Source organism: Aspergillus ochraceoroseus (assembly GCF_002846915.1).
Source record: "Aspergillus ochraceoroseus IBT 24754 chromosome Unknown P175scaffold_2, whole genome shotgun sequence".
Classification (NCBI taxonomy): domain Eukaryota; kingdom Fungi; phylum Ascomycota; class Eurotiomycetes; order Eurotiales; family Aspergillaceae; genus Aspergillus; species Aspergillus ochraceoroseus.
Window position 1 is genome coordinate 3,375,431 of NW_024468477.1, and position 23,185 is coordinate 3,398,615.

Consider the following 23,185-nt stretch of genomic DNA (forward strand, 5'->3'; position numbering starts at 1 on the left):
CGAGATTATCTCTCCTTCGAGGCCTATGTCGCGCTCACTAGATTATAGCCAACCCCTCTGACTCCTTCCTTCCATGGGCGAGATGACAATGTATCCAAGGTTATAGGCCGGGTAGCCATTAGTGTCTTCTTTGTGGGTTTTTGTCGTTGGAATAATATTCAGACCCTAGTCTTGTTAATTATAGTGGCTTCGATTTGATTGTTGTGGAGTTTTAGCCTGGGTTAATATAAATGTGTGTGTGTGTGTATCCACAAACTTGGCAATCAATATATAAAGTGACAACAAAACTTTCAATTTTATATATATATATTTTTCAAATACAACTGAAACCTCTACAGAAATCAGGTACACTATTTGACACTACAGATAATTTTGGCGAAAATCATAAAATCCAAAAGGCTGCAACCGGGAAAATCGAGGTTGAATCGATGCCTCAGGCTGACACTCGTTGCACTGGCAACCAAATATCAACATCGCGTCCCCATCTCTCTCGTCCTGGAGTCGACCGTCTCGAAATGACCTTGACTACTGAAATTAAATTATTGACATTCCCCCATATCGGCAGCAGAATAGTGATCGAATTGTATACAGGTATTATACAGCATATCGTGTATCTGTTTAACGTTCGGTTGATGCTTTGTCTCATCGCTCCCCCTTGCTCTCGGCTCGCTATTTCACCCTTGATTGAATACCACGGTACCGAAAATTAACGAACAAAAAGACATCCAAAGTGTGAAGCCACCAATCCACGACCATTTTAAACTACGCATGCTCTCTCTGAAAGACTGTGGCCAAGATGTCCAGATTTTCCCAGGAGGTTGCAACGCCCTGCCCTCGACGATCCAAGGGCTCGAAGTTTGGGGATGAAAGTAACGATGGAAGCGAATCCTTCACCAATCTCTGGGAGGAATCCTTAGAGAGCTGCGATAATACCATGAACGTTGATTTTACAACAGAGATTAGAGCCCCTTTACTGACAGGGGCTAAGCCAAGACGAAAAACGAAGGCCAGCACATCCTTCGCCATCCACAACGATATCGATGAACGGCCAGCACCAGCTATACGTACGCAAAAGAGGGAGACGCGAGTCGCTATGGGCACATCGAATCGTAAAACATCCTTACTTGCTCAGCCAGCACAGCGGTTTCGCCCGAGAGTCAGCTTTGCCCCCACTCCGCTCAAGCACACACAACAACGGCGGGAGAATGAGCCCCAAAAGCCAATTACGAAACCAAAAACCCAGAAGAACAATGAGTTACTGATGGAAATTAATGGAGAGGGAGGGGATCAGGCAAAGGATTCTTCAAAAAAAGACATACCACGAAATACCCTGTACATTCCCCCAGACGACAACACCGTTGCTAGTGCGTTCATGGGTCTTTTCAGTCCGCTCAAGTCGAATAACCTGGACTATCGCATACCGGCAAACACGGAAATTAGCAGCCTGGAAACACAGCAGCTTGCGCGCAAAAGGCAAGCAAAGCTTTCTCTCTCCTCGTCTCCACAGCGACCCCCACTACAACCTAGCACGAAAGTCGCCCAGGAATCCTACGTTCGGGTCGATGTGGCAGGAAAAAATGGAGGCAAGGAGAATATACCCCCAGGCATGGCTCTCATTGATATTAGTGGGAAAAAGCTCCCATTTATGGATGTCAAAAAGCCGTCTGATGGCGGTTTGCGTGACTCTAGGTTCGCCACAAATCGCTTGCGCAGCGTGATTGCTTCCAATACCGCGAGTAAACCACTTGCAGTACGAGCAGCCAACAAATCCTTGAAAAAGGTAAATGATTGCAACCGGGAAAATCCTAAAGTATCAATCGCCACGGGAGCCACAACCAAGGAGGCAGATCGATTGTTAAATACCAGAACTTTTGAGGCCGTGAAAAGCTCGACCGTGTCAACCCCACTGAAAAATTCTGGAACATTACTGAAAGCATCTATCTCTCGGAATAGCCTGAAGCACCTGAACAAAGAATATCCGCTAATATGCGAAAACATCACCAATCCATCAATGTACAATGACAACTGGCTTTCTCACCAGGAGGTGATACTGACGCAGCTGATAAATGGGTTATTCAATCACGCCAACCACAATATGAAGTCCAAAGACTCTGCAATGCTTAGACACGAGTTTCTCTCGCTCTATCAGGGTTCATATTTTACAACCCTCTACAAGAGATTGCAAGCGTCACTGCTGTACGGCGCTTTAAGCATTCCGAAGGATATTCTGACCAGAAACAGCCGACTCAGGAAGGACCTCGGCATGAAACGAAAGTTTCTTGATTTTTGGCTTCAAACATATGACTTGCGAGCTCTAAGAGCTGCGATGGAGACAGTCACCGGCAGACGTATCCTCAACCCAAAAACATCAAACAGCGCCTCCCAGAGCTCTATTAATGGTACTGCATCTGGTAAGGGACAAGGGCTGAGAAAGAGACTGGAGAATGCCTTGGACGCGTTTTTGGTACAGAATCAAGATATGGATTCTCAAGAACATGAGCTCAACGCCGAAGATTCCGAGGATTTTGGTAAAGCCTACCGTCGAACTGTGCTTCGCAGCATTATGATCGTGATTCTTTTGGACAAGGCTCAAATGTGTCATACAACAGCAGTTTCTAGTTGCTTGTTTGTTGATTCCTCGTCATATAAGTCCTCACATGCAGTGCTTCAAGGACTTGCTCGCTTCCTGTTGCCATCCTGTGGAGATGTCATCAAAGCACTCAGCCAATTGGATTGTCAGTTGTTTTATGAGCAGCAGCCTCTCAAGGAATATAGCTATGAGATATCTAATTTGGCTGTTGATCTGAGGGACGGTGTCAGGTTGACTAGAATTATAGAGCTGCTTCTCTATCCCTCGGCTTCTTGCTTAGATGTCGAGTGTCCTGACGCAGAGCACTCGGATATGACATTATCTGAGAGCGGTTCAGAAAGCTCTCAGTGGCCCCTTTCTCAGCACCTGAAATTCCCATGCTTGAGCCGTGCAGTGAAACTATTTAATGCAAAAACGGGCTTGGATGCATTGGCTTCCACAGAATATGGCAGACAGCTCGTTTGCAATGTTAATCCCGAAGACATCGTTGACGGACACCGGGAAAAGACCATTGCTCTTTTATGGGGCCTTGTCAGCAAGTGGGGACTCTCTGGGATAATAGATTTGAAGGACTTGAAAAAAGAGATCAAAATACTACGGGAGAGAGGTGCGTCTCAGCTCAGTGAAAGGATTGAAGATAGTGAAAGCTACCCGCTGAGTGACGAGACGGAGGAACCGGCTTTTCTGCTCAGGCACTGGGCTTCCCTTGTGGCACTGCTGCAAGGTGTGCAGCAGGAAAGCCTTGGAACGAGTTTTGCGGATGGTAGTGTCTACGAGTGCATAGTGGACGAGTACAAAGAGTATGTCCTGGGGCCGAGCCATGGCTGTCTATTTGATGGCAGCCAATCCTCCCTGAATGAGCGTTTAAAGTTACTGGGGTGTAGCGCACAATTCGGTAAGTACAGCGGCCACCTTTGAATCAACCGGAAACTGACGAGTACCAGTCAACCTGATCTCCCCCGGTATCTCCAAGACACGCACCCTTGACAGTGAATCTACCACTGGTGCCCTTGCCTTTCTTTGTTCCCGCTTTCTTTCAACCACGAAACGAGTGCGAGCCGCCACAGTACTACAGAATGCATGGCGACGCGTTCTTACATGCCGAGAGCTCCAGCGGCGGATCGTCGCCAAAGCGGTTGCGATACAATGCGCCGTAGTGGTCCAAACCAGGGAGCGAATCCTTTGGGCCAAGGGCGTTATCCTGCAATGGTGGAGAATGGCGAAAGCAAAACAGCGTCGAAGGGCAACAAGGCCCACTAAGCTTCGACCGTTACGGCGCTACAGATATTGACAACTTTGCTCATTATAAATATTATCCCTGGAAAATGTGAGGTAGTATGATTTTTCCCTGGCTAGCTTTATTTCGGCGGGGTTGGGTTTTGTGTTCTCTTACAACCATAGCCTCCACTTTCATTAGTTTTCCATGTCATAACAAAGAAATACAAATCGCTGGTCGATCTTTATGCATGTCGCCTTACAGAGCAGGATAAATTAAGGATACAGGCATCATCCCTATTCCTGTAACTAGGTATCTATGCGAATGCTAGATGAAAGTGCTGCACGAGTATCATATCCTAGTCTAAATTTTGGTCTCTGAGTATCAAACTGCTTCATCTGCACCAGACCATCCGTACCGGACTAGCCCGTAAGTCCCGGTATATAGCCATTACCGCATAACGACATGCGAAACACCAAAGGAAATCTAAAGAGCAAATATATATATATATATATATATAATTAAAACCAACCCGCACATATCCAACATCACAAGCTAGAGTAGATACTCGCCAATATAATTCAATCGATCGGTTTGTTTTATATTGTTCATAAATGGGCTGGATGAAGATCTTATCATCCTGTCTGCATCTACATCCATACATTCATAGGAATCCAATCCGGGAATAAATGACATTGCATCGTCAGATTATCTTATCTCGTGGCTTCCTAGTAACCAACTGTCCAGGAATAGGTGTAGTTAATCTATCCATTCCCATTCCCATTCCTATTCCGGTTCTGTACATGCATCCATACATACATACAGACATACAGACATACAGATAGGAATATGTACGGAGTGCATCTAACCCAGAACCAGCCCAACACCCAATTCATAACCTCAACAGCGATTGTATACGATTTGAAAGAGAGACAGACGATAGATAGATACTCTTCCAGCCTCGTATCCCCCCCCCCCCCCCCTTTTCTGTCCGTTTATGTTTATATCGGGCTGGGCTCCTCTTGGAGAGATTGATTGATTGATTGATTGATTGCCTTGGACTGGACCGTCGATGAATCGCCTGTGTGCAATTACGGGGGTCTGTACGGCTTTCTCTTTCCATGGAGGTGCCCCCCCCCCCCTTTTTCTTCCCCCAAAGCTTTCGGGTACGTACCTAATCTAATGCCTAATACTGTACTCACTAACTACCTAGGTAATTTATTGCCTTTACTAGTTGAGAGAGGAAGAGCAGGGGCAGATACGAGTAAAGGAGAGGAAAGGAGAGGAAAGGGGGAGTTGTTGTTGCTGGACAGACAACTACAGGGGAACTGGGAACTGTGATCTACGAACTATATATTACGGTAGATGAATCAAGGGATATTTTTAGCATTCACGTTCCCTAGTACTAAATAGTACCGTTCACTTTGTTGTTTGTTGATCTTCTCGACCATATACTAGTACTATTATACGGAGTACTATGTAGCGTGAAAGGGGAAGACGACGGAGGAAGAGAAGAAAGGGGTAGGGAGTCTTGGCTTAGCGGGCGCAGATGCCTGGCCCAGCGGCTAGGTATGATGATCGTACACAATAGAATTATAATTAACCGTTGATTTACAGCTGACTCCCACGGATTAGGTATAAGCATTGTGCATATAGTAATTACCAAGACTTGGGGCGTCTGACGACCTTTGAAGATGTGGAAGTGGCTTGGGGGGGCGGAGGAATGCCAAGAGAGGATTGTAAACAAGCCACGTAGATCTGGGCTGACCAAAGTAAAGACTCGGAGAGGGAGAGGAGAAGGCGGTTGGGCAGAGGTTGCTGTAGGACTTCTGTATGACGAAGGGTCCGCTGATTTGTCTGTCTGGTGGTCAGCGGAGTGGCACGGAGTACACCGGGCGGATAGGAAGAGCTGTAGGGTTGGTAAAAGGAAGCAGATTGTCTTGGATGTTTGTTTGGTCTCCGATTCTAGATCTTGGTTGGTTATCGTGATGCGCGCCTCGGAGGCAAAAGTCCTGTCCAAATCCACAGTACAACTCCAAGCTCAAGTTTGCTCCTTTTCTCTCACCATCTCTAACTCAGGTCAAAGATCAGGTCTCATCCTCGATCGCCAAGCCTTGGGAATGATATTAGAGGCATATGATCCACGATGATCTACCGCCAACAGAAATAACTCCGGAGTAGAGCGCGTTCTCGGTATACAGAGTTCAAGGCACGAGCTCACCTTAGTCGGACTCCGTGGAACTCCGTGCAGGCTTGGATTGAAGAATTTGAGATAACTCTTGGCGCAGCACTTGGCAGAGCAGCGTCCGCCTCCTTGCCTCTGGAATGTTACTCAGAATCATGGGACATCATCCAACCGAGGCGGAGGAAGAGAAGAAGAAGAAGAAGAAGAAGAATCTCTCAACCTCAACCGCCAGGAATTGAGTTCACGTCGGCATTGGCATAAATTGACATAAGCAAGTCGTTTGTTGGCTCCCGAGTTCCTCTGACTCGCCTCTTGTCACAAGCACCAATGCTTCAAAATGGTCTTCCAGCTTGAATAGGCTCCCTTGGCAGTCAAAGCTACCTAGGGTCGTACAATTGTACGCGTGAGGGTGAACTCCTGTGTTGACATCCAGAGCGTTGCCAAGTACTGCTGTGGCATGAAGCAATGAAACACAATGTTTTGGCCAGGTCTGGAGGCAGAGCAAGGGGGGACAGTTAAACAGCATAAACTTGACTGAATGCAAGAGGTGCCTTGGCAGAGGCCTTGGCTGTATCACGGAGGCATCCAATTTAACCAGTTTGATCTGCGATGCTTCCCCCTTCGTTCTGAGATGTCGATCATGGGATCAACATGCATTCAAGTAAGCATATCGCCAATTGAAAGGGGGTGGGGGACCGTTGTGTTGTGGCATGTTCTGGATCTGTCCCTTGTAGAACACGCACGGAAAACATCTGGCGTCGACTTTAATCGAGCCTGACACATTCCGGGAATGCATTCAGGTGGTCGATCAATGGGGGAAAATCGAGCGCTGCTGCTTCTCCTGTTGTGTTACTTGTAATTGGCAATGGGCGAGATTCTTCGTGGGGTAAGCCGTAGCCCTGGTTCATAATTCTTCTGATATAACCAAGTCGGACGGGAATGGGGACGAAGCAAGGATCACTTAGACCAGATCAGTGCAATCTCAATCTCGTTACACTGCAGACACTATCTACCAGAACCATAAATCGCCGCGTGGACTCTGTATGTGACATACTGTATCGAGTATGGTATTCTCGTTACCATTGTCCGTCAGGGTTCATAGTCAAATCCTTTGCACGAGGTTCAATGTTGTCATGGGGGCAGGCCTCTCCATCCCCACCTTTTCTCCCTTCTCTCCTGATATATACATATATACTCCGTAGTACTCCGTAGTACTCCGTAGTACTCCGTAGTACTCCGTGGTACTCCGTATATTAACTCCAACCAGGGATGGTTGGTTCCTCGAGCAGCGGAGGAGATGCAGGTGTCAAGGCGGCAACCGCGCATAGAGTCGCATTAATATCGGGTACGCTTTAAAGCTGAGCAGTGATTCTCATAGGGCCTGAGCTCATCCATGGTGTTTGGGTTGAGCGAGCGAGCTTTGGATGAATCTTGAAGCATTGATTCGACAGGAGCGTATTTGACTTTCCTGCACGAGGTTCCTTCTTGATTCCTAGTACAAACTTTGTAGATACTCTCTTTTCTCTCTCCGAATGTCTTAGAAGTCCCAAGCCCACGGGTCAGAGGAGTCAGGTGGAAATGGGATGGGATGCCCGAGCTCTCTCATTGGGAAGCGCGTCTTCCTGGCCTCATTATTACCGCATTGGGAACATTGTGCATTCGAGCGGCGAACAAGAGCAGCGCCAAGTCCTGTGCGTTGTGGGGAACTCCTGCAAGTCGAAAATGCCTCATACAAAGTCCTAAATTAGGCCGACGTCGGCATGGCTCCTATATCCTAGCCAGTAAGAGTGACCGGATTCGATGATTATCCATGCCTTTCTGCCCACCTAAACCGCTACCTGCTTTAGGTGCGCCACACATTCTTCGCGATCACACATTCTTTGCGATGTTTTTAATATTTGAAGCTATATAATAATAATAATACTAGTAATTAAAATAAAAAAACTCTCCAGCTTCTTTAGCATGTCTTGTATTATCAATTCCTCTTTGAATTGACTCCTGCGAGCGTGGAGGGGGTAGAGAACTATATACTTTCTTTTTCTGCTTTGCTAACCTCTTCTACTTATATTTAGCATCCTTTGCCTTCCTATCTTTAATTAATCAAATAGCATCACGAACTCTTAGAACCCTGTTACTAGATAGACCTTTAATCTGGCGCTTAGTATAAACCTGGTATTGAGGCTCTTGTATAGCCCTAATCCTTTAAATTGCTTCCTGGGTTATTTTTAGCTCCTCGAGCTTCTCTGCCTAATATTAAAAGAGTTTTGATATATTCCACCTTGCCTGGTTAGATACCTTATCAAGTTCCTTTGTAACCTTTGCCTGATTCTTTAGAAGAGCCTCTATTATTGCTGGAGGACTGTTTTTAATGCTGGAGGATAGTAATAGTGGTGGAGATAGGGTTTGATAAAGGTTAATTAATATATCTGGTATATCTATCTGATTCGCTAGTTTTTTAATAATTTTAGTATTATTAACTGGCCAGATACCGTGTTCTTTAAAGGCATCTCAAATAATTTGCTGTAGAAAGGTCTGGTTGTGGATTAGCTAGATAATCTTTAAGAACTCTGCCTTTCCATATGGCTTACCCCCCCATTGAGATAGCTTATTAGGAGTTGGTGGGATGTTCTATTTCTGTATTTATATAATCTAGTTGATTAAGGCCTTCTCTTAATATAGCTGTAGAAGGTTCTTATTCATTGTTGTTGGTGTTACTAGTATCTTTGGTTTTTTGAGGCGCGTTTAGAGTGTAGAGTCAGGCATATTAAATTCTCATGTAATCTTCATGATATTTGGTTTTTTTTGCTTTTTAACTGTGGTAATAGCTTCAAGCAAGCGAGATTCATTAAAATCTAGAGATTTAGGCATGTTGTGTTGTAATAATAATAAAAATAAGTTGAAATATTAAAAATTGTGAAGAATGTGTGATCGCGAAGAATGTGTGGTGCACCTAAAGTGGGTAGCGGTTTAGGTGGGCAGAAAGGCATGGATAGAGTGGAGGCTGGGATTTATCCTCCTGATTTAATCATGTGGTTGTGCTATTAATACGGTTCCTAGTTTGATTTTTCATTAACAACTACTCCGTAAACAGTTCATTGACTACATCCTACTCCATAAATTGTTAGACTGGAGTTATTGGGGGAAATAGAAATCCCCCCCACTCCCCCCCGAATAACAGTAGGTACCTCCTACTCTGTATGGCCAATTAAAGCAGGCGCTTTACTTCTGTCCAATATTGCCTAAGGAGTGCTCCGTACTAACTTGCTTGCACGCGACAATTCATAACCTCTCCACCCGGTGCAATGTTGGCTTGCTGCAGCCTCTCCATCACAAATTGCAGAATGGGGGAAAATGCTGCAAGAGGCAATTTTCTCCTATAACATGCCACATGTCCTACGGTACTCCGTTATGTACATGGTGCTTGCTTTTGCGTCAGGTCAGATACCTGGCTGAATCTTCAATTCTCAGGCCCTATCGCCTTTCTTAACAACCCGTCAAGGCAAATGCCGCGGAGAGTTTTCCTGAGGTCAAGGCCATCATCATACCTACGTACTCCGGTAGATGCTTTCCACGCCACATGGGGGGGGGGGGAGGGGGCGATTAGTTTGCCTTTCTCTTTGCCTTTTTTTTTTTCGCTTTTACACAACGCCTTATTCATGCAAAGCATCCGAGCATATCGAGGGAAGCGGTAGGTTAGGGATCATGACACGAGACAAAAGCAAAGTGTGGGGAGGATGCGAGCATTCAGCTACTGCCTGCTAAAGGGAGAATCGCAAGATGCTTGTTCTTACAGTGGATGGGAATCATCTCCAATCACCGCTCACTCATTCCTGTTCGTGGTATTTCTATCCACTCTCCCTTTCCCATCTACTAGTATCTAGGGGTCCGCCTCCCGGAGGATCATTCGAAGAAGTGGCTTGCTTTTATTAAAACTGAGAGACACAAGGCGCGCGTAAGAATACTCTAATCGTATCGTATCGTATCGCCAACTAGACTGCATTTCTTCAGTTTCGATCGCAACTAGGAGGTAAGCCAGCCTGGTGTGAGTAAACTGTCTACCTGGAGGATCTGTAGCTTTGTAAACTTTGGTTGGGATGGGAGATCCCTGAAACTACAGAAGCTTGTCCAAGACGCAAGAAATGAGGCATCTTTTGGTACAGCTGCTGACGTCCCCCTGCTTGGATTGTCCCTTTGAATCTGATCATAACTGATTTGATCGGGTCTGTTGGGTTTCGTCATCGGTCAGATGAAGCATTCGACCGCTCTTTGCTTGGGTTTGCTTGGGTTTGTTGTGGGGGTTAGTTAGTAGGACGGTTGGATGGGGTTGAATCTGATTCTGTTCAAGATTCCTTGTAATACAGGAGAAAACATGGGGCGTTACAGTGTGATCTTTGATAGATTTTATTGGAATCCCTGATGTGGACCGGCCGTTGTACAAACTACTGACCACGAGTCTGTACATCTGAGGCTTGCATGATTGTGTGAAACCAAGTCAGATTTTCGCCAGAATTGTTGATGGAGGACTCTCGAATTTTGTAAGGCAAATAAAAAAATATATATATATGGAATTCAGTTGGAATTCAGTTCTTGGTATTCAAGAGAGTCAATATACGGGGGTAGAGTACGGACGGAGTAGTGGAACCTATGATTATCACTCCTAGCAATGACAAGACAATTAGTAGCGGTTATCTACATCGCTTGGGAGTCCTGACTCCTGACTCCTTTCTGCCCTTTTCGTCTTCATCTAATGTTGGACAGCCAAGCCAGGCTATTTATTCCAGTATTTTCGGTCCAAAATCGGAGACGGTCCCTGTGAGACAACTCCTGAGTCTTGGGGGTCTGACTGTGTTAGAGAAGAACAGGGGGGAAAAGCCAAGTTCATTCTCTTTCCAGTTTCGTCTATTCAAAATACTCCATAAAGTTACCGTGCCGACCCGTTGTCCAAATTTGTGAGTATGCTAGAAGCAGAAGGAGTCTTCGGTGTCGTCACTCTGGCCTTCCCGCGTTGTTGTTTCAACTAACTCGAGAGCGTCATGATGCTCGGACCAGGGTAGTAGCATAGCAACAGCCGCCAGTTTAGGGGTAACATTGGCCTCTGAGTTTACAATTTTAACGTAGTTTACTCCCTTTTTTCTTCTTCTTCTTCTTCTTCTTCTTTTGTTCGTTTTCGTTTTCATGAACATATAATCGTGGTATTCATAACTAGGAGTATACAAAATAAATTTGAATTAAAGTAACTGCGAACTACGTCAGAGGCCAAGAGTAGTGCTTTCCGGATTAGGGAAAGATCGAGACGGAGGAATCGAGCCAGTAAGGGGAAGGTTCGGCGTAAGCGATACCTAGCTGGCTTTGACAAGAAAACACCAAGCATTGTTATTGGAATAGTGGCATGCTGCTATAGCCTATAGTAAACCTTGGAAGTAAGAACTGTTTCAAGCGCGTAGAGCGCTGCGTATTGTGCGCTTCTCCAAATCTGCGCTGGACGTTGCTGCGACCGGGTTGGAGGAGGGTAATGGTAGTTTGGCCGAGAGGGGCAACTCCGCATAACCCAGGCACGGCTCGTAGTTCGGTATTATATTATTAAGATCAATCCGAATTTCCAGTTTTACCCTTTTCCCTTTTTACAGTACTCCGTAGAGTAAAGAAGCAAAGCAATGCCTGCTTATTATTAGGACTTATAATGGAAGAGAAGAAAGAAAGAAACTGAAACCTGAAAGTGACAAAGAAAAGAAAGAAACGCGCCGGAGTTTTGTCGTCCTCGCAGCGGACGGGTGGGCTTTCTTGCGGAGTTGGTAATGGGATTACAAGAAGATTACCTAGTACTCGGTCAAGAGTGCAACGTTCCGGGTTTCTTTGGCAAGGCGAAATCAGCCAATACGGGGGAAATACCAGTAATGTAAGAATGACTGCGGCAGCTCGTTCTTCCCTCTCCTTGCGTCCGACTCCGTGGGGGCGAACTCCTTCTGGCAGTTTTTTTTTTTTTTCGCTTTTTGAGATGGCATTTAAGATCTGTACAACATTCCGATCAATATCCTCCGCAAGATTTCTTACATTATTATATAGAAGATACTTTAAGCATTATCATCATTATGTTTTAATAATATTATTATTATTATGAGTACGGAGAGTAGTAGTAGTAGTAGTAGTAGTATTTAGTGAGGATCACGACGAGGATTATGACGATGTTGGCGCCGAGTTTGGAAGCTGAGAACGCCTCCGCCGTAGTTAGTAGGAGGCTTCCGTCTTGACCCTCGAATGATTAATCCCTCATAGTATTTCGAAGTGGGAGTGATGGTGACTTGGTCAGGACCAACCTTTGCCAGGTGGATGAAACCACTATAACCCTCATCATCATAATAACCTACCTAGGTATAGGAATAATAATCATGCCCATTAAAGATTGAATCTTTTTATACCTACACTTCATACCTAAACATACCCATACCCTTTCTTCCCTTCACTTTAGTTGACTTCATTATTATTATACCTCCAACGTCACATAGCCGCAGGAACCGAACCATGCATGGATTTGGCAAAAGAAAAACCAGTTGGTGGATCGTGGCTTGGCGGGGCTGATTGGACCAAGCGTCTTCTGTACGCCGGCTGCAGAAGGAAAAGAAGCTAAGAGAAGATCCTGATTCCTGTCATTACTAACTACTTGGGTACTAGTGGGTGACATTCATGGTAATAAGTTACCCACTCTGTCTGTCTGGGTTGTCCTTTGGCTGGGAATATTTCGCTCTCTTGATTACACGGTTATTACCAGAAGGGGTATTATATTATATATGTATTATTATTATTTTAATTATTATTTTTCCAAATTCAAATTAAATTAAAATCAAAATCCACAAAAAATAAATTCAAATAAAATAATAAAATAAAATTCAAATAAAATAATAATAATAATATATATATAAAAAAAAAAAAAAATCAAAAATATCCACACCACCCATCAATTCACTACTCACGATTCAACTCCCCCTCCCTAGTCCCTTTTTTACCCTTTTTCTTCTCGCGCTTCTTGTCTTTTCTTTTCTTTTGCCTCCCCCATCTGCGCCTGCCAACGCATTATTGCTGCCCCGATCTCCTCTTGGTGCGTCTTCTTCTGGCGCTCTTGGAGCTGCCATTCCTTGAAGAAGGCGTAAATTCCTTTTTTTTCTTGGCCTGCATTGACCATCCTTTTTTTGCACTCTCCTCTCATACCTCCACTATGTGCTTTATATCATAACATTTTCTTGTCCTACCTCGGGCTTGATCTTCTTCTACCCATTTGGGTCGATCGGTTTATTCTTGATCGATATTTGAGAGACCTTCTTTCCTCCTTTACTGGCGTGAATTGATTGTCTTTTTCGTTGCCCATTACTTACTTCTCTGCCACCACCCGTCCCGTCGAGTCACGATTACACCACTACTCTTACAAGAACACCAGCAACTCTCACTACCTCAGCCTTACCTCATTCGCCGTCATTACTTTTCTCCCTTCCTCTCTCCATCTGATGAAATTCCCGCCGGGAAAGAAACGATGGTACATCTACTCAGTGGTGACCGACCTTTCTCTACAGTACATCACCTATTGAAGATGCTTCTATCCTCTCGCTCCAAACCCACTATCCAAGACTCCGACATGGCAGAGGACATGGATGAACCTCCTGATCACCGCTTCCTCAACGCCTCTCCTAGAGCCATGGATGAGGGAATCGTTTACGTCAAATCCCCCACCAACATGACGGATCGAAAAGAATCCCTTCTTACGCGCGCACTCAAGAGCAGCCCTACTGTCAGCCCATCAGAACAACATCCTTCTCACGAACACAATTTCTACCGCTCATATACCTACGGCAACATAAGTGGCGTTTCGACAGCTGAGCTGACTAGTGACGGCGGCCTCACAAGTCCGTCCTTGTCTCAAACCTCGAGTCCACCCCTATCCTCGCAGCTACCTGGTAATAATCCACTTGTGGTGGCTAACAACAGCAAGGCATCCGGGGCTGACAGTGGTGAGTCGGCCGTGGAAGCGAACCTTGGACGCAAGAGGTGCATTAGCTTCGCCTGTGGCCGCAAGGAAGAAGTACAGAAACCACAACCACCAACACCTCAACGACCCAACTCTCATGTTCAGTCTAACGACCCCGCCCCGGTAGAGCCCAAACGAAAGACTGTCCTCACCTTCGTCTGTCCGGCAAGGGTTCCTGAGTCTTGCAGGGATCGATCTCCTGCGCGTCGCTGCACTTTGAAAGCTCGTCCTCGTGGATCTCCAGCCCCTCTTGCACGCAAGGCCTCCCCCGAGAAGGATACCCGCCTGAAGATCACCATTCCTCAAGAACACAAGCCTGTTCCTCAGGAACAATCAACTGCCCCTCAGAATGAGAAGACCCCAGACACTCGAAGGGGGGTTCCCACCAGTGGCTTGGGGAAGTTTGAGAATTCCGAAGCAACCCGATTCCACGAGTTCGCAAGCTCCTTTGAAGAAGATGACGAATGGGTGACCAAGTCCTCCGAGTATAAGGAAAAGATCACATTGAATGATTGCATGAAGAAAGAAAATGTCATCAGGAAACTTGCCGAGGAAGCAGAAGAGGAGGCCCTCGAGGAAGACGATGAAGAAGCCGATGTTGCGGACGATGACTCGACTGTTCACGACTTCTCTTCCGACGAAGATGATGGAAATGAGTCTGATAACGAGGCTGGGTTCGCTGACTCGGACGAGAGCGATGAGGGCTCTGAATACGAATTCTGGGCTCCTGGAAGCACCACTGCTACCACTAGCCCTCATTCTGTCGATGTACCTCGCTTCTCGTTCGCCCGTAGAGACTCCGCCATGTCTTTTGACTCCTTGAACGATGACAACCAGCACCGAAAATGGCCTCCTGCTCTTTCAGGGAGAACGACAGGTCGCCCCATGAAGATCCCCAAAATGCGCCCCGGTACTCCCAACCTGCCAGATAGCACTGATTTTGTCTGTGGCACTCTTGATGAGGATCGACCTCTTGAGGCTGCCTACAAGTCCTGCATCGAGCAACGTCGTCTCTCTAAGCAAATCATCATCCCTCAGGACATCGACCCTAGCTTCCCGACATCTGATCCCGAGGACAACGATGATGAGGATGAGGAAATGGAATCATCCACTATTCTAGATGATGTCCCTCGAGGTCGGTCAGATGGAGAACAGTCGCGCAAAATCTCTCCTCGAGTTTCTCCCAGACGGATGGTCTCACCTCCACCTCGTCGCCAAGGTAGAGCCTCGCCCAGACGTCTTCGCTCCCCGCCACCCCCGATGAAGCTCAGATTATCCAAGAATGACGAGCAGTCTCTCGACGCAGCTCCCGCCATGCACCATGGTCTCAACATTAGTGAGTTGGTGCAGCGCCCAATACTGACTCGCACCAAATCATTACCCCGCACACCCAATCCCTTCTTTACTACAAAGGACTCTTACCGTTGGTCTGGCATCGTACCGATCCAGGAGTCCCACGAGCGTGACTCGTCCCGTACTCGTGAAATTCATACTCGAAGTGCAATCGACATTGTCGAGGGTCTAGAAAAGAAACGCCAGAAACGAAAGGAAAAATTCTGGCGCCAACACTGCCGCAAAGCTGCCAAAGAGCAGATGGAACGGCGCCCTATTCCCGGAAAAGGAGCTGAACGGATGAAGGAGCTTGGCCTTGAAGTGGCTGAGCGTTTCAGAGCTTACGGAGTCGGTGAGAGCTCGCAACTCGTCCTATCTGTTTAGGCATCCTTTTCTTGGGCAAGGGCAACACTTGAAATCCTTCTTGTACATACTTGGGTAACCCCCCCCCCCTTTCCCCAACCATGTTTTTGCAAGTCTTGACAGAACACGTGTCCCGAGTGTTCCTTCTTGCATTAACGTGTTTCATGGCCTTGCATCCCACAATTTCCCACCTTTTTTTCTCATACACCTTTTTGGCATCAGGAAGGTCTTTTGTGTCTGCATCTACATGGCGGTCGCTTTCCTTTCTTCTCTATATATATTCGCCCACTTCTTTTGCTTTATATTTTTACACCTTTTAGTATCTGGCTCTTGCTGTCTCTCTGGTGGGATCTTGCTCGGATTGGCTTTTTTTTTTTTGCATTCAGGCGGTTCATACGGAGTAGTATACCCCTTTGTTTTGGCTGTTGAGAATGTAGATATTTGAGTTAACAGCCCGAAGGCTGGCTCAATCCAAGAATCAAATTTAATAATTTACACAACCCATTCTGTAAAGTTTATTATCGAGACCAAAAGAGGTTCTTGTCTTTCTGTATAAGTGAGCTTGGGAAAAGTGGCTGATCTCCCGCGGCTGGGTTGGGTTAGGCGCTCGGCTAAGCGTCAAAGCAAGCGAAAGTCACTCAACGTCACCTGTTCGGCCACCGCAATCTGTCTCCTTCTCATACGGTTATCTCCAGCACCGACACCGACTCTCACTCCTCCCCAACTGCCCTTTGGCCCTCCCGTTTTATCTCCACGATTCTTAGAATCCTTTTGCGAGATCTGAGTCGAATCCGCCATGTGGATTATTAACTGGTGTAGGTATCCCGTGTTTTTTATTTTTTTTTTTTATTTGTTTTTTTTTTATCGCCCGCGAGGCCCGAGTTCGCCCACCTCTGTCCCGGGTGGATGGGATTCGTGTTTCGCCGGCTATCAGCTTTCTTCTACGGATTAATGTATAGAGGCCATTGGATTTCGATGCACTGACATTTGTATGCGATAGTCTACGACCTTTTGTCGTCTCTTGGCTTGCTCAACAAGCACGCTAAGCTCTTGTTCCTTGGTCTCGATAATGCAGGGAAAACCACCCTTTTGCACATGTTGAAGGTATGTGAGATGTTCCCTTTAGAGTTGTCGCGCCTAGTTATTTTACTCTTGGTGGGATCGTCTCTCTTTCCTTAAGGGAAGGAAGGATAAGGAGGGATATGATAGTGAATTGATTGGCTGTCTTGTGGTCGCGTGAAGGAGCAGAAGATAGATGCGTCGCTGCCAGAAGGCTCATTGGGAGAAAAGGAAGACAAGACCAAATGAGAAATAAGGCTGACTTTATGAATTTCATAGAATGACCGTGTTGCCATCCTTCAACCTACTGCTCACCCAAGTATGTTTTTTTATCAACTTGTTCAACCCTGGCGGAGAATACAAACAAGATTTCATGATGGAATAAGGGGGATATACTGCAAAGAAAGGGAATGGGCTAAGAGAACAGAGACTGATTGAAATCTACTGCTTACAGCATCGGAGGAGCTCGTCATTGGAAACAACCGATTCACTACCTTTGACCTCGGTGGCCATCAGCAGGGTAAGTAGAAGTGAACCTTTTTCATCTCCTGTGCCTTCATCTAATGTGTCTTTTTTTTCTTTTTTTTTTTTGCGCAGCCCGACGTCTCTGGAAAGACTATTTCCCCGAAGTCAGCGGCATCGTTTTCCTCGTTGACGCCAAGGACTACGAGCGATTCCCCGAGTCCAAGGCCGAACTCGACGCCCTTCTCGCCATGGAAGAGCTTTCCAAGGTGCCTTTCCTGGTTCTTGGAAACAAGATCGATCACCCGGATGCTGTGAGCGAAGATGAACTCCGACACCAACTGGGCCTGTACCAGACAACGGGTAAAGGTAAGGTGCCGCTTGAGGGCATTCGGCCCATCGAGGTGTTCATGTGCAGTGTTGTCATGCGACAGGGTGAGTTCTTTCGTCATCCGTATAGCTTAGATTTAACGGCTTTGCTAATAAACGATAAAGGGTACGGCGAGGGTATTAGGTGGCTGTCTCAATATGTCTAGACAAGTTATAGCTATAGGGTAGCTAATCTCCCCATTCCCCCGCCTCTACTACCTCTCTACTTTCGCTCCCGCCTTCGCTTCTGCCATGTCATGACTTGAGACTCCTATCTATCTATCCATCCATCCATCCATCTCTCTCGGCTTGTTTTAGTCTTCCCCTTATCATATCCAATATCCACACATCTATGCCACGTTTCTACCTCGTCCAAACAACAAGCAAGCAGTTGCAGATTACAAATTATAGCCAATTAATCAAATAAACAAACGTATAACAAACTCAACCAACCTAGCTATCCGATGACATGCGTATACATGTGTATACATGCATGATCGACGAAACCAAAGCAACTGAATTCAACTCTACTCAAAACCTGTTTGGAAAAAAATTATCCGGAGGGAGTAAATTGAATCAATTGGGGTTATTGGCTTCTTCCTTGGGGAAGAGATTCCGCTTTGCCTTTTGCTTTGCTGGTCCGTTCTTTGTGCTATTTCTTTAATGGCAATGGAGGAAGGTAAGGAGAAAGGGAAAAGAGAAAAAGGGATTTAGTATTCTGGCCTTTGATTTGACCTGCTTAATATACAGACATACAGACATACAGACATACATTAATATGATAGTTTAGGTCCGTATGAGATTTGTTCAGTATAGACGGCTGTACTTACTGTATACCTGATAAAGAAGTGAGGCTACGCTTGTTGTTTACCTGGGTATACCTGCTGTATGAACCCATATACATGTGTATTGCCGTCCTTGATGACCGAATGACCAAAGTAGGATCAAGTACGAGATGAGAATCAAGAAGCGGATAAAATCTTAGTACACATTCCAAAGACACGCGGGTGTCGTTGCTTATTCGGTCGGTTGGCATTACACTCACACGAAGATTTTAAAGAAAAAAAAGGAAGAGGGGCGGGAAAAAAAAAAAACAGGAAAAAAGAGTTGAACAAAAAAGGAACATGGAGAACACCAGATGCAGCCGTCGCTTTCCCTCTCTCTGCCAAACGGATTCTGATAAACATGAGGTAAAATTGTAAAGTAAAAAGGATGAACGAAAGAAGGAAGGGGAAAGAAAGAAGGGTAAACAGGAGGGGAAGGAGAAAAAAAAAGGGAAACACCAACCCCGACTAGGAGCACAAAGTACCTTCCGTATAAAATAAAACATATTCAGCGCAAACAATCATTCCGGAGTCGCTGGAGGTTGGGATGCGGGAAGGAAATTGCGGCGTTTCTCTGCATATCGTAAGGTTCTTTCGAGAGGTTGGGTGTAATTCGCTGCTTCCGACCGTCTAATGGAACATCGATGTCGTTGAAGGGCTGAGTCTCTCGTGTATTGACATAGTGCGATGGATATATATCGTTTCTATCTCCGCCCGAACCTGCTGCACATGGAAAAGCTCGTATGCTTACTTCTTCTTTTGCTTTCGCGGAGGAGTGATGGGTCGGCCTGAGCTCATTGCCCCGTAAACGTACTTTTGTTTCTTCTCTGCTGGTTTTAGAATCTGGATTGAAAAAAAAAAAAGCCTGGGTTAGCCATTTCTTTCTTTGCCTGGATGCTTCGACACTAGGGATAACCAAGCTCACCTGGAAAGAGCACAATAGACTCTCATCCACACTCATCATTGCGCCAGCATTATCAAACTCTCCACAGTAGTTGGGAGCACTGAACAGTGTGACCAGCTGTCTCTTCGAAAAGAACTCGTAACCGTCCTCGACAACTTGATGCGCCCGGCATATCAGGTCCATGTCATGCTTCTGTAAAAATCGCGATACGACGTCAGGTCCGAATGTAAACGAAACACCTCGATCATTTTCGCTCCATCCAGTGATATCTTTATCGGGATCAGACCACAAGAGATCACAGAGGAGGCCGCAGTCAGGAATCTATATTCGTCAGCATATCAAAGCCTTGAGCTTTGTAGAGCCCGGCAGAGACTGATTCTTTCTCGCGTGTCGATGGCCCAATAAGAAAAAAAAAAACAAAACAAAAACAAAAAAACCCTGAGGTTCTTTGTTTTGCGGGGAATCATATCTCAAAGAAAATATAAGGGAAAAAGGGCAACGTACATCGGTGGGGCGCATAACACGGCGAATCTGCTCCATAGAGTTGAGATCGGGACTCAGACCACCGTGCATAGTGAAAATCTTCTCGTCAATGATGGCTGCAATGGGCAGGCAGTTGAAACAATCCGTAAAAGTCTTCCACAGCTTGATGTTGTACCTCCGCTTACATTCATCGTAGAAACCATAGATACGGTTGATAGATGCGCACTCGTGGTTACCACGCAGAACGAAGAAGTTTTCGGGATACTTGATCTTATATGCGAGGAGGAGACAAATAGTCTCGAGCGACTGCTTGCCACGGTCAACATAGTCTCCGAGGAAAAGGTAATTGGCCTCTGGTGGGAAACCGCCGTATTCGAAGAGGCGGAGCAAATCGTAGTATTGGCCGTGAATATCACCGCAAATCTATAGGCGCCGTGGTGTCAGCCGGAAATAGAGACCTAAATGACACAAGCACCTGGGTACTGAAGGGCATGAGGATTTACCTTGATCGGGGCTTCTAGCTCCAGCAGTATGGGTTGAGAAATGAAAATTTCCCTAGCCTTGGTGCAAAGAAAGCGGATCTCTGATTCCAGAAGCTGAACCTGTTTTCCAGGTCGGCTGCCCCTCACCTCCAGCAGTCTGTCAATGATAGAGTCCAAATCCACGTCCTGATCGGCCATGGTGTATTAAATCCAACGAGAGACGAAGGCAAAAGAAACAAAAAAAAAGATTAATTAAACAAGCGTCTTGCGACGAAAAAAAAGAAAGGAGGTGAGAGGATGGTGAACGGAGAGGTCGGTAGAGGTAGGATAGATGGATTACGCGGCGCCTATGGACTATCACAATCAGAAAAGGATATTAGAAAAGGTTTCGAGATCACGAGTTGGATCGCTGGGAGGATCCAAATGGGTAGTTCCCGCACGAAGACGCGTGCACAATGCGCCCGGGGAAATTTTCATCGACGGTTGATAGCGAGCAGTGAGAGTAAGAGAGAGAGAGGGAGAGGGTGGGGGGATTCTGCTTACCCAACAAGATCTAGAGTGAAAAACGAGCTCGAGACGGCGGAGGCAGGCTCTGTGGCCTGGGGGGATGGAGGAGGGGGAAAGATTGGGCGGGTCGAAGGCGAGACGCAGTGAGATCCGTGGTAAATCGAATACGTAGTCAAGACAGTGGACGACGAGGCGCGTTGATAACGAGTAGATGCGGCTCCGGGGGGGCAGACGCTTAAGAGACTGAAGTGTTGAAGAACTCACTGGTTACCTGCCGGTCTGGTCTGGCTCAGTCGTGGGGGGAAAGGGAGAAGAAAAAAAAAGGCGGCACCAAGCGACGGAAACCTTGTAGTAGGGGGGAGGAGGGGATTGTTGGTTTTGGTTCTGAAGGGAAAGGACGCGGACGTGTGAGATCTCAAAACAGAACAACTGGAGAAGGGTATCGAAGAGAGTACGAGAGAGAGAGAAAAAAAGACAAGTGGTGGCGTGAGTGGGTTGGAGGAGGAAACTGGGAAGGGGGAAAGCGATGGCAATCAAGGGATCACTGTTTGCCGGAGATTTGAGGCAGAAGCAGAGGAGGGAAAGAAAAGGGAGGGAAAAAAAAAAATTGAAAACACTGGAGCAACGCGCAGAGATCAAGAAGAGTCAGTGGGGACGTGAGGCAATACAACACACGTAAGAGAGAGAGAGAAAGGAAAACAGACAGAGACAGAGAAAGAAAAGAGAGAGAGAGATACTCACGAGCGCAAAAAGGCACAAAGAGATTGATTTTCAGCAGCTTTGGATCTGATTTGACTGGAGAAAACCCTGAGGACAGGAAAGAAGATGGAATATTATATTATTCAAGTGTATGGGAGAAGAAAAAACAAGCGGGTAATCAGATTACGGTCCCGAATCGCTGCTATCTACGATATCTGATTGGACAGAAGACAAGGCGGTCAGCCTGAAACCCGGCGCAAAGCAGCTTCTATAAATAAAAAACGTCAACCATAATACCAAATACCGAGCGGAATACGCGCCAGATGGCGGTGACATCGCGCTCTAAGAGAGATTCTAGATCTTTCATTCCGGTACCTCCTCTATTCCATACTCTAACTATAGACTCTATCTACACTGATGCGGATAGGTGATAGAATATAAACCCCTCCCTGACCACTTGTTCAACAACTGCAAGGAGCACTTACCTGGCAAATGCACTCTCATCCCTCCACCATAACACCGAATGTCTGACGGACGTCCGTTCAGCAGAACTCTAACCAATATCACATCCGTGTGCGTGCCTCTCAAGTCTGACAGATTATCTGGAGTCCTTACCCAAGAACCCCGTAAGTAGCTCTCCGTTCTACAATCATCCATCACGAGAAGATTAGTAACGTCCCATCACTCCCTCACATCGTCTCCCAGCCAGGAAGTAAACTCACAGAGTCGCTTACGTCTACTCCATACTCGCACAAACTCGTCAATCCCACTGCGCTTAACACGCATTGCATTCAACTAGGTATTTGCTGCTGCTTGGCCAGAACAATAAAAAAACGGGGACTCATCACAGCCTCTCACGTCTCGTGCATCAAGTCCGAAACTCGTCAGGGTTCTTGCGAAGAAACCGAAATGGGGAAAATCAATCGCCAAAATGAGGTAAAAACAAGAAGAAAAAAAGGTATACATCCTATAACAATGAATATCAATGATATCTCGGCATGCATCAGATCCTCATAAAAGCAATCATTAAAGAGGAACGGAGGAGGAAAGAAGGGAAAGAGAATAAGAAGATAACAAACCAAGGCAAAACGAGGTATCAGAAAATCCTGGCCTCCCCGAAAAATCACAAACATCAGAAGCACAAAATAGCATATCATCCAAAAACGCCGTGGACACCGCTAACCTTTCGCCGATACAATACAAGCAGTCTAAAGCAATTGGGTGGAATCTGTTGCCTATCAAGGGGGCCTCCTATAAGGTGGACCAGTCGGGTGAGGGTGTGGTCGAATGCAGGTAGTGGTGCGGTGAAGAAGATCGAGGTGATGAAGAGAGCAGGGTGGTTGAGAACACAGGAGCAGGGGAAAAAGAGGAAAATAAAGGGAAAAAAGGTGTACGCAAGGAACACAAGAGTTCATACATCCGGCCCGTAATCTCGAAAGATCACATAACGCCATAAACAATGCAGTCAACCAGCGGGTGCTGGTAGCATGTTGACCAGGGAAGGAAAAGCGCAGTTGGGGTAGCTTGAAGGATCAAAGCAGAAAAAGCACTTTTGTCTAAGGGGGATGTCTTTTGGTTGCTGATTATTGGATGACTCGACTGGTAACCCAGCGAGAAAGGGAGGGAGGGCGAGAGGGAGAAAGGAGGAGAACAAGAGGAAAGTGCAACGGACACAGCAAGGCTTGCACCAACCGTC

The 23,185-nt window shown here is 46.2% G+C and overlaps 5 protein-coding genes across 5 annotated transcripts; 4 read left to right on the plus strand and 1 right to left on the minus strand.

Annotated features, from left to right (window-relative positions):
* The first annotated feature begins 540 nt into the window (after positions 1–540).
* On the plus strand, positions 541–4,072 carry sha1 (putative calmodulin-binding protein Sha1). Its single transcript, XM_040899252.1, has 2 exons — positions 541–3,485; positions 3,535–4,072. Exons 1-2 carry the CDS (start codon positions 797–799, stop codon positions 3,879–3,881), a joined length of 3,036 nt encoding a protein of 1,011 aa, XP_040754714.1. The 5' UTR covers positions 541–796; the 3' UTR covers positions 3,882–4,072.
* Positions 4,073–5,184: 1,112 nt separating this feature from the next.
* P175DRAFT_0167289 (uncharacterized protein) lies at positions 5,185–6,094 on the plus strand. The gene has a single exon (XM_040892492.1). It carries the CDS (start codon positions 5,501–5,503, stop codon positions 5,954–5,956), a length of 456 nt encoding a protein of 151 aa, XP_040754715.1. The 5' UTR covers positions 5,185–5,500; the 3' UTR covers positions 5,957–6,094.
* A 7,419-nt stretch (positions 6,095–13,513) lies between these two features.
* On the plus strand, positions 13,514–17,757 carry P175DRAFT_0530434 (uncharacterized protein; the record flags this gene model as incomplete). Its single annotated transcript, XM_040899788.1, has 6 exons — positions 13,514–15,689; positions 16,701–16,804; positions 17,039–17,078; positions 17,214–17,279; positions 17,357–17,656; positions 17,717–17,757. 6 exons carry the CDS (start codon positions 13,514–13,516, stop codon positions 17,755–17,757), a joined length of 2,727 nt encoding a protein of 908 aa, XP_040754716.1.
* Positions 17,758–19,161: 1,404 nt separating this feature from the next.
* Positions 19,162–20,481, minus strand: glcA (type 1 serine/threonine-protein phosphatase catalytic subunit GLC7; the record flags this gene model as incomplete). Its single annotated transcript, XM_040895852.1, has 4 exons — positions 19,162–19,257; positions 19,340–19,639; positions 19,823–20,224; positions 20,305–20,481. The coding sequence occupies 4 exons, from the start codon at positions 20,479–20,481 to the stop codon at positions 19,162–19,164; spliced, it is 975 nt and encodes a 324-aa protein (XP_040754717.1).
* Positions 20,443–21,113, plus strand: P175DRAFT_0555974 (uncharacterized protein). The gene is made up of 2 exons (XM_040900659.1): positions 20,443–20,779; positions 20,841–21,113. The coding sequence occupies exons 1-2, from the start codon at positions 20,581–20,583 to the stop codon at positions 20,843–20,845; spliced, it is 204 nt and encodes a 67-aa protein (XP_040754718.1). The 5' UTR covers positions 20,443–20,580; the 3' UTR covers positions 20,846–21,113.
* The last annotated feature ends 2,072 nt before the right edge of the window (positions 21,114–23,185 follow it).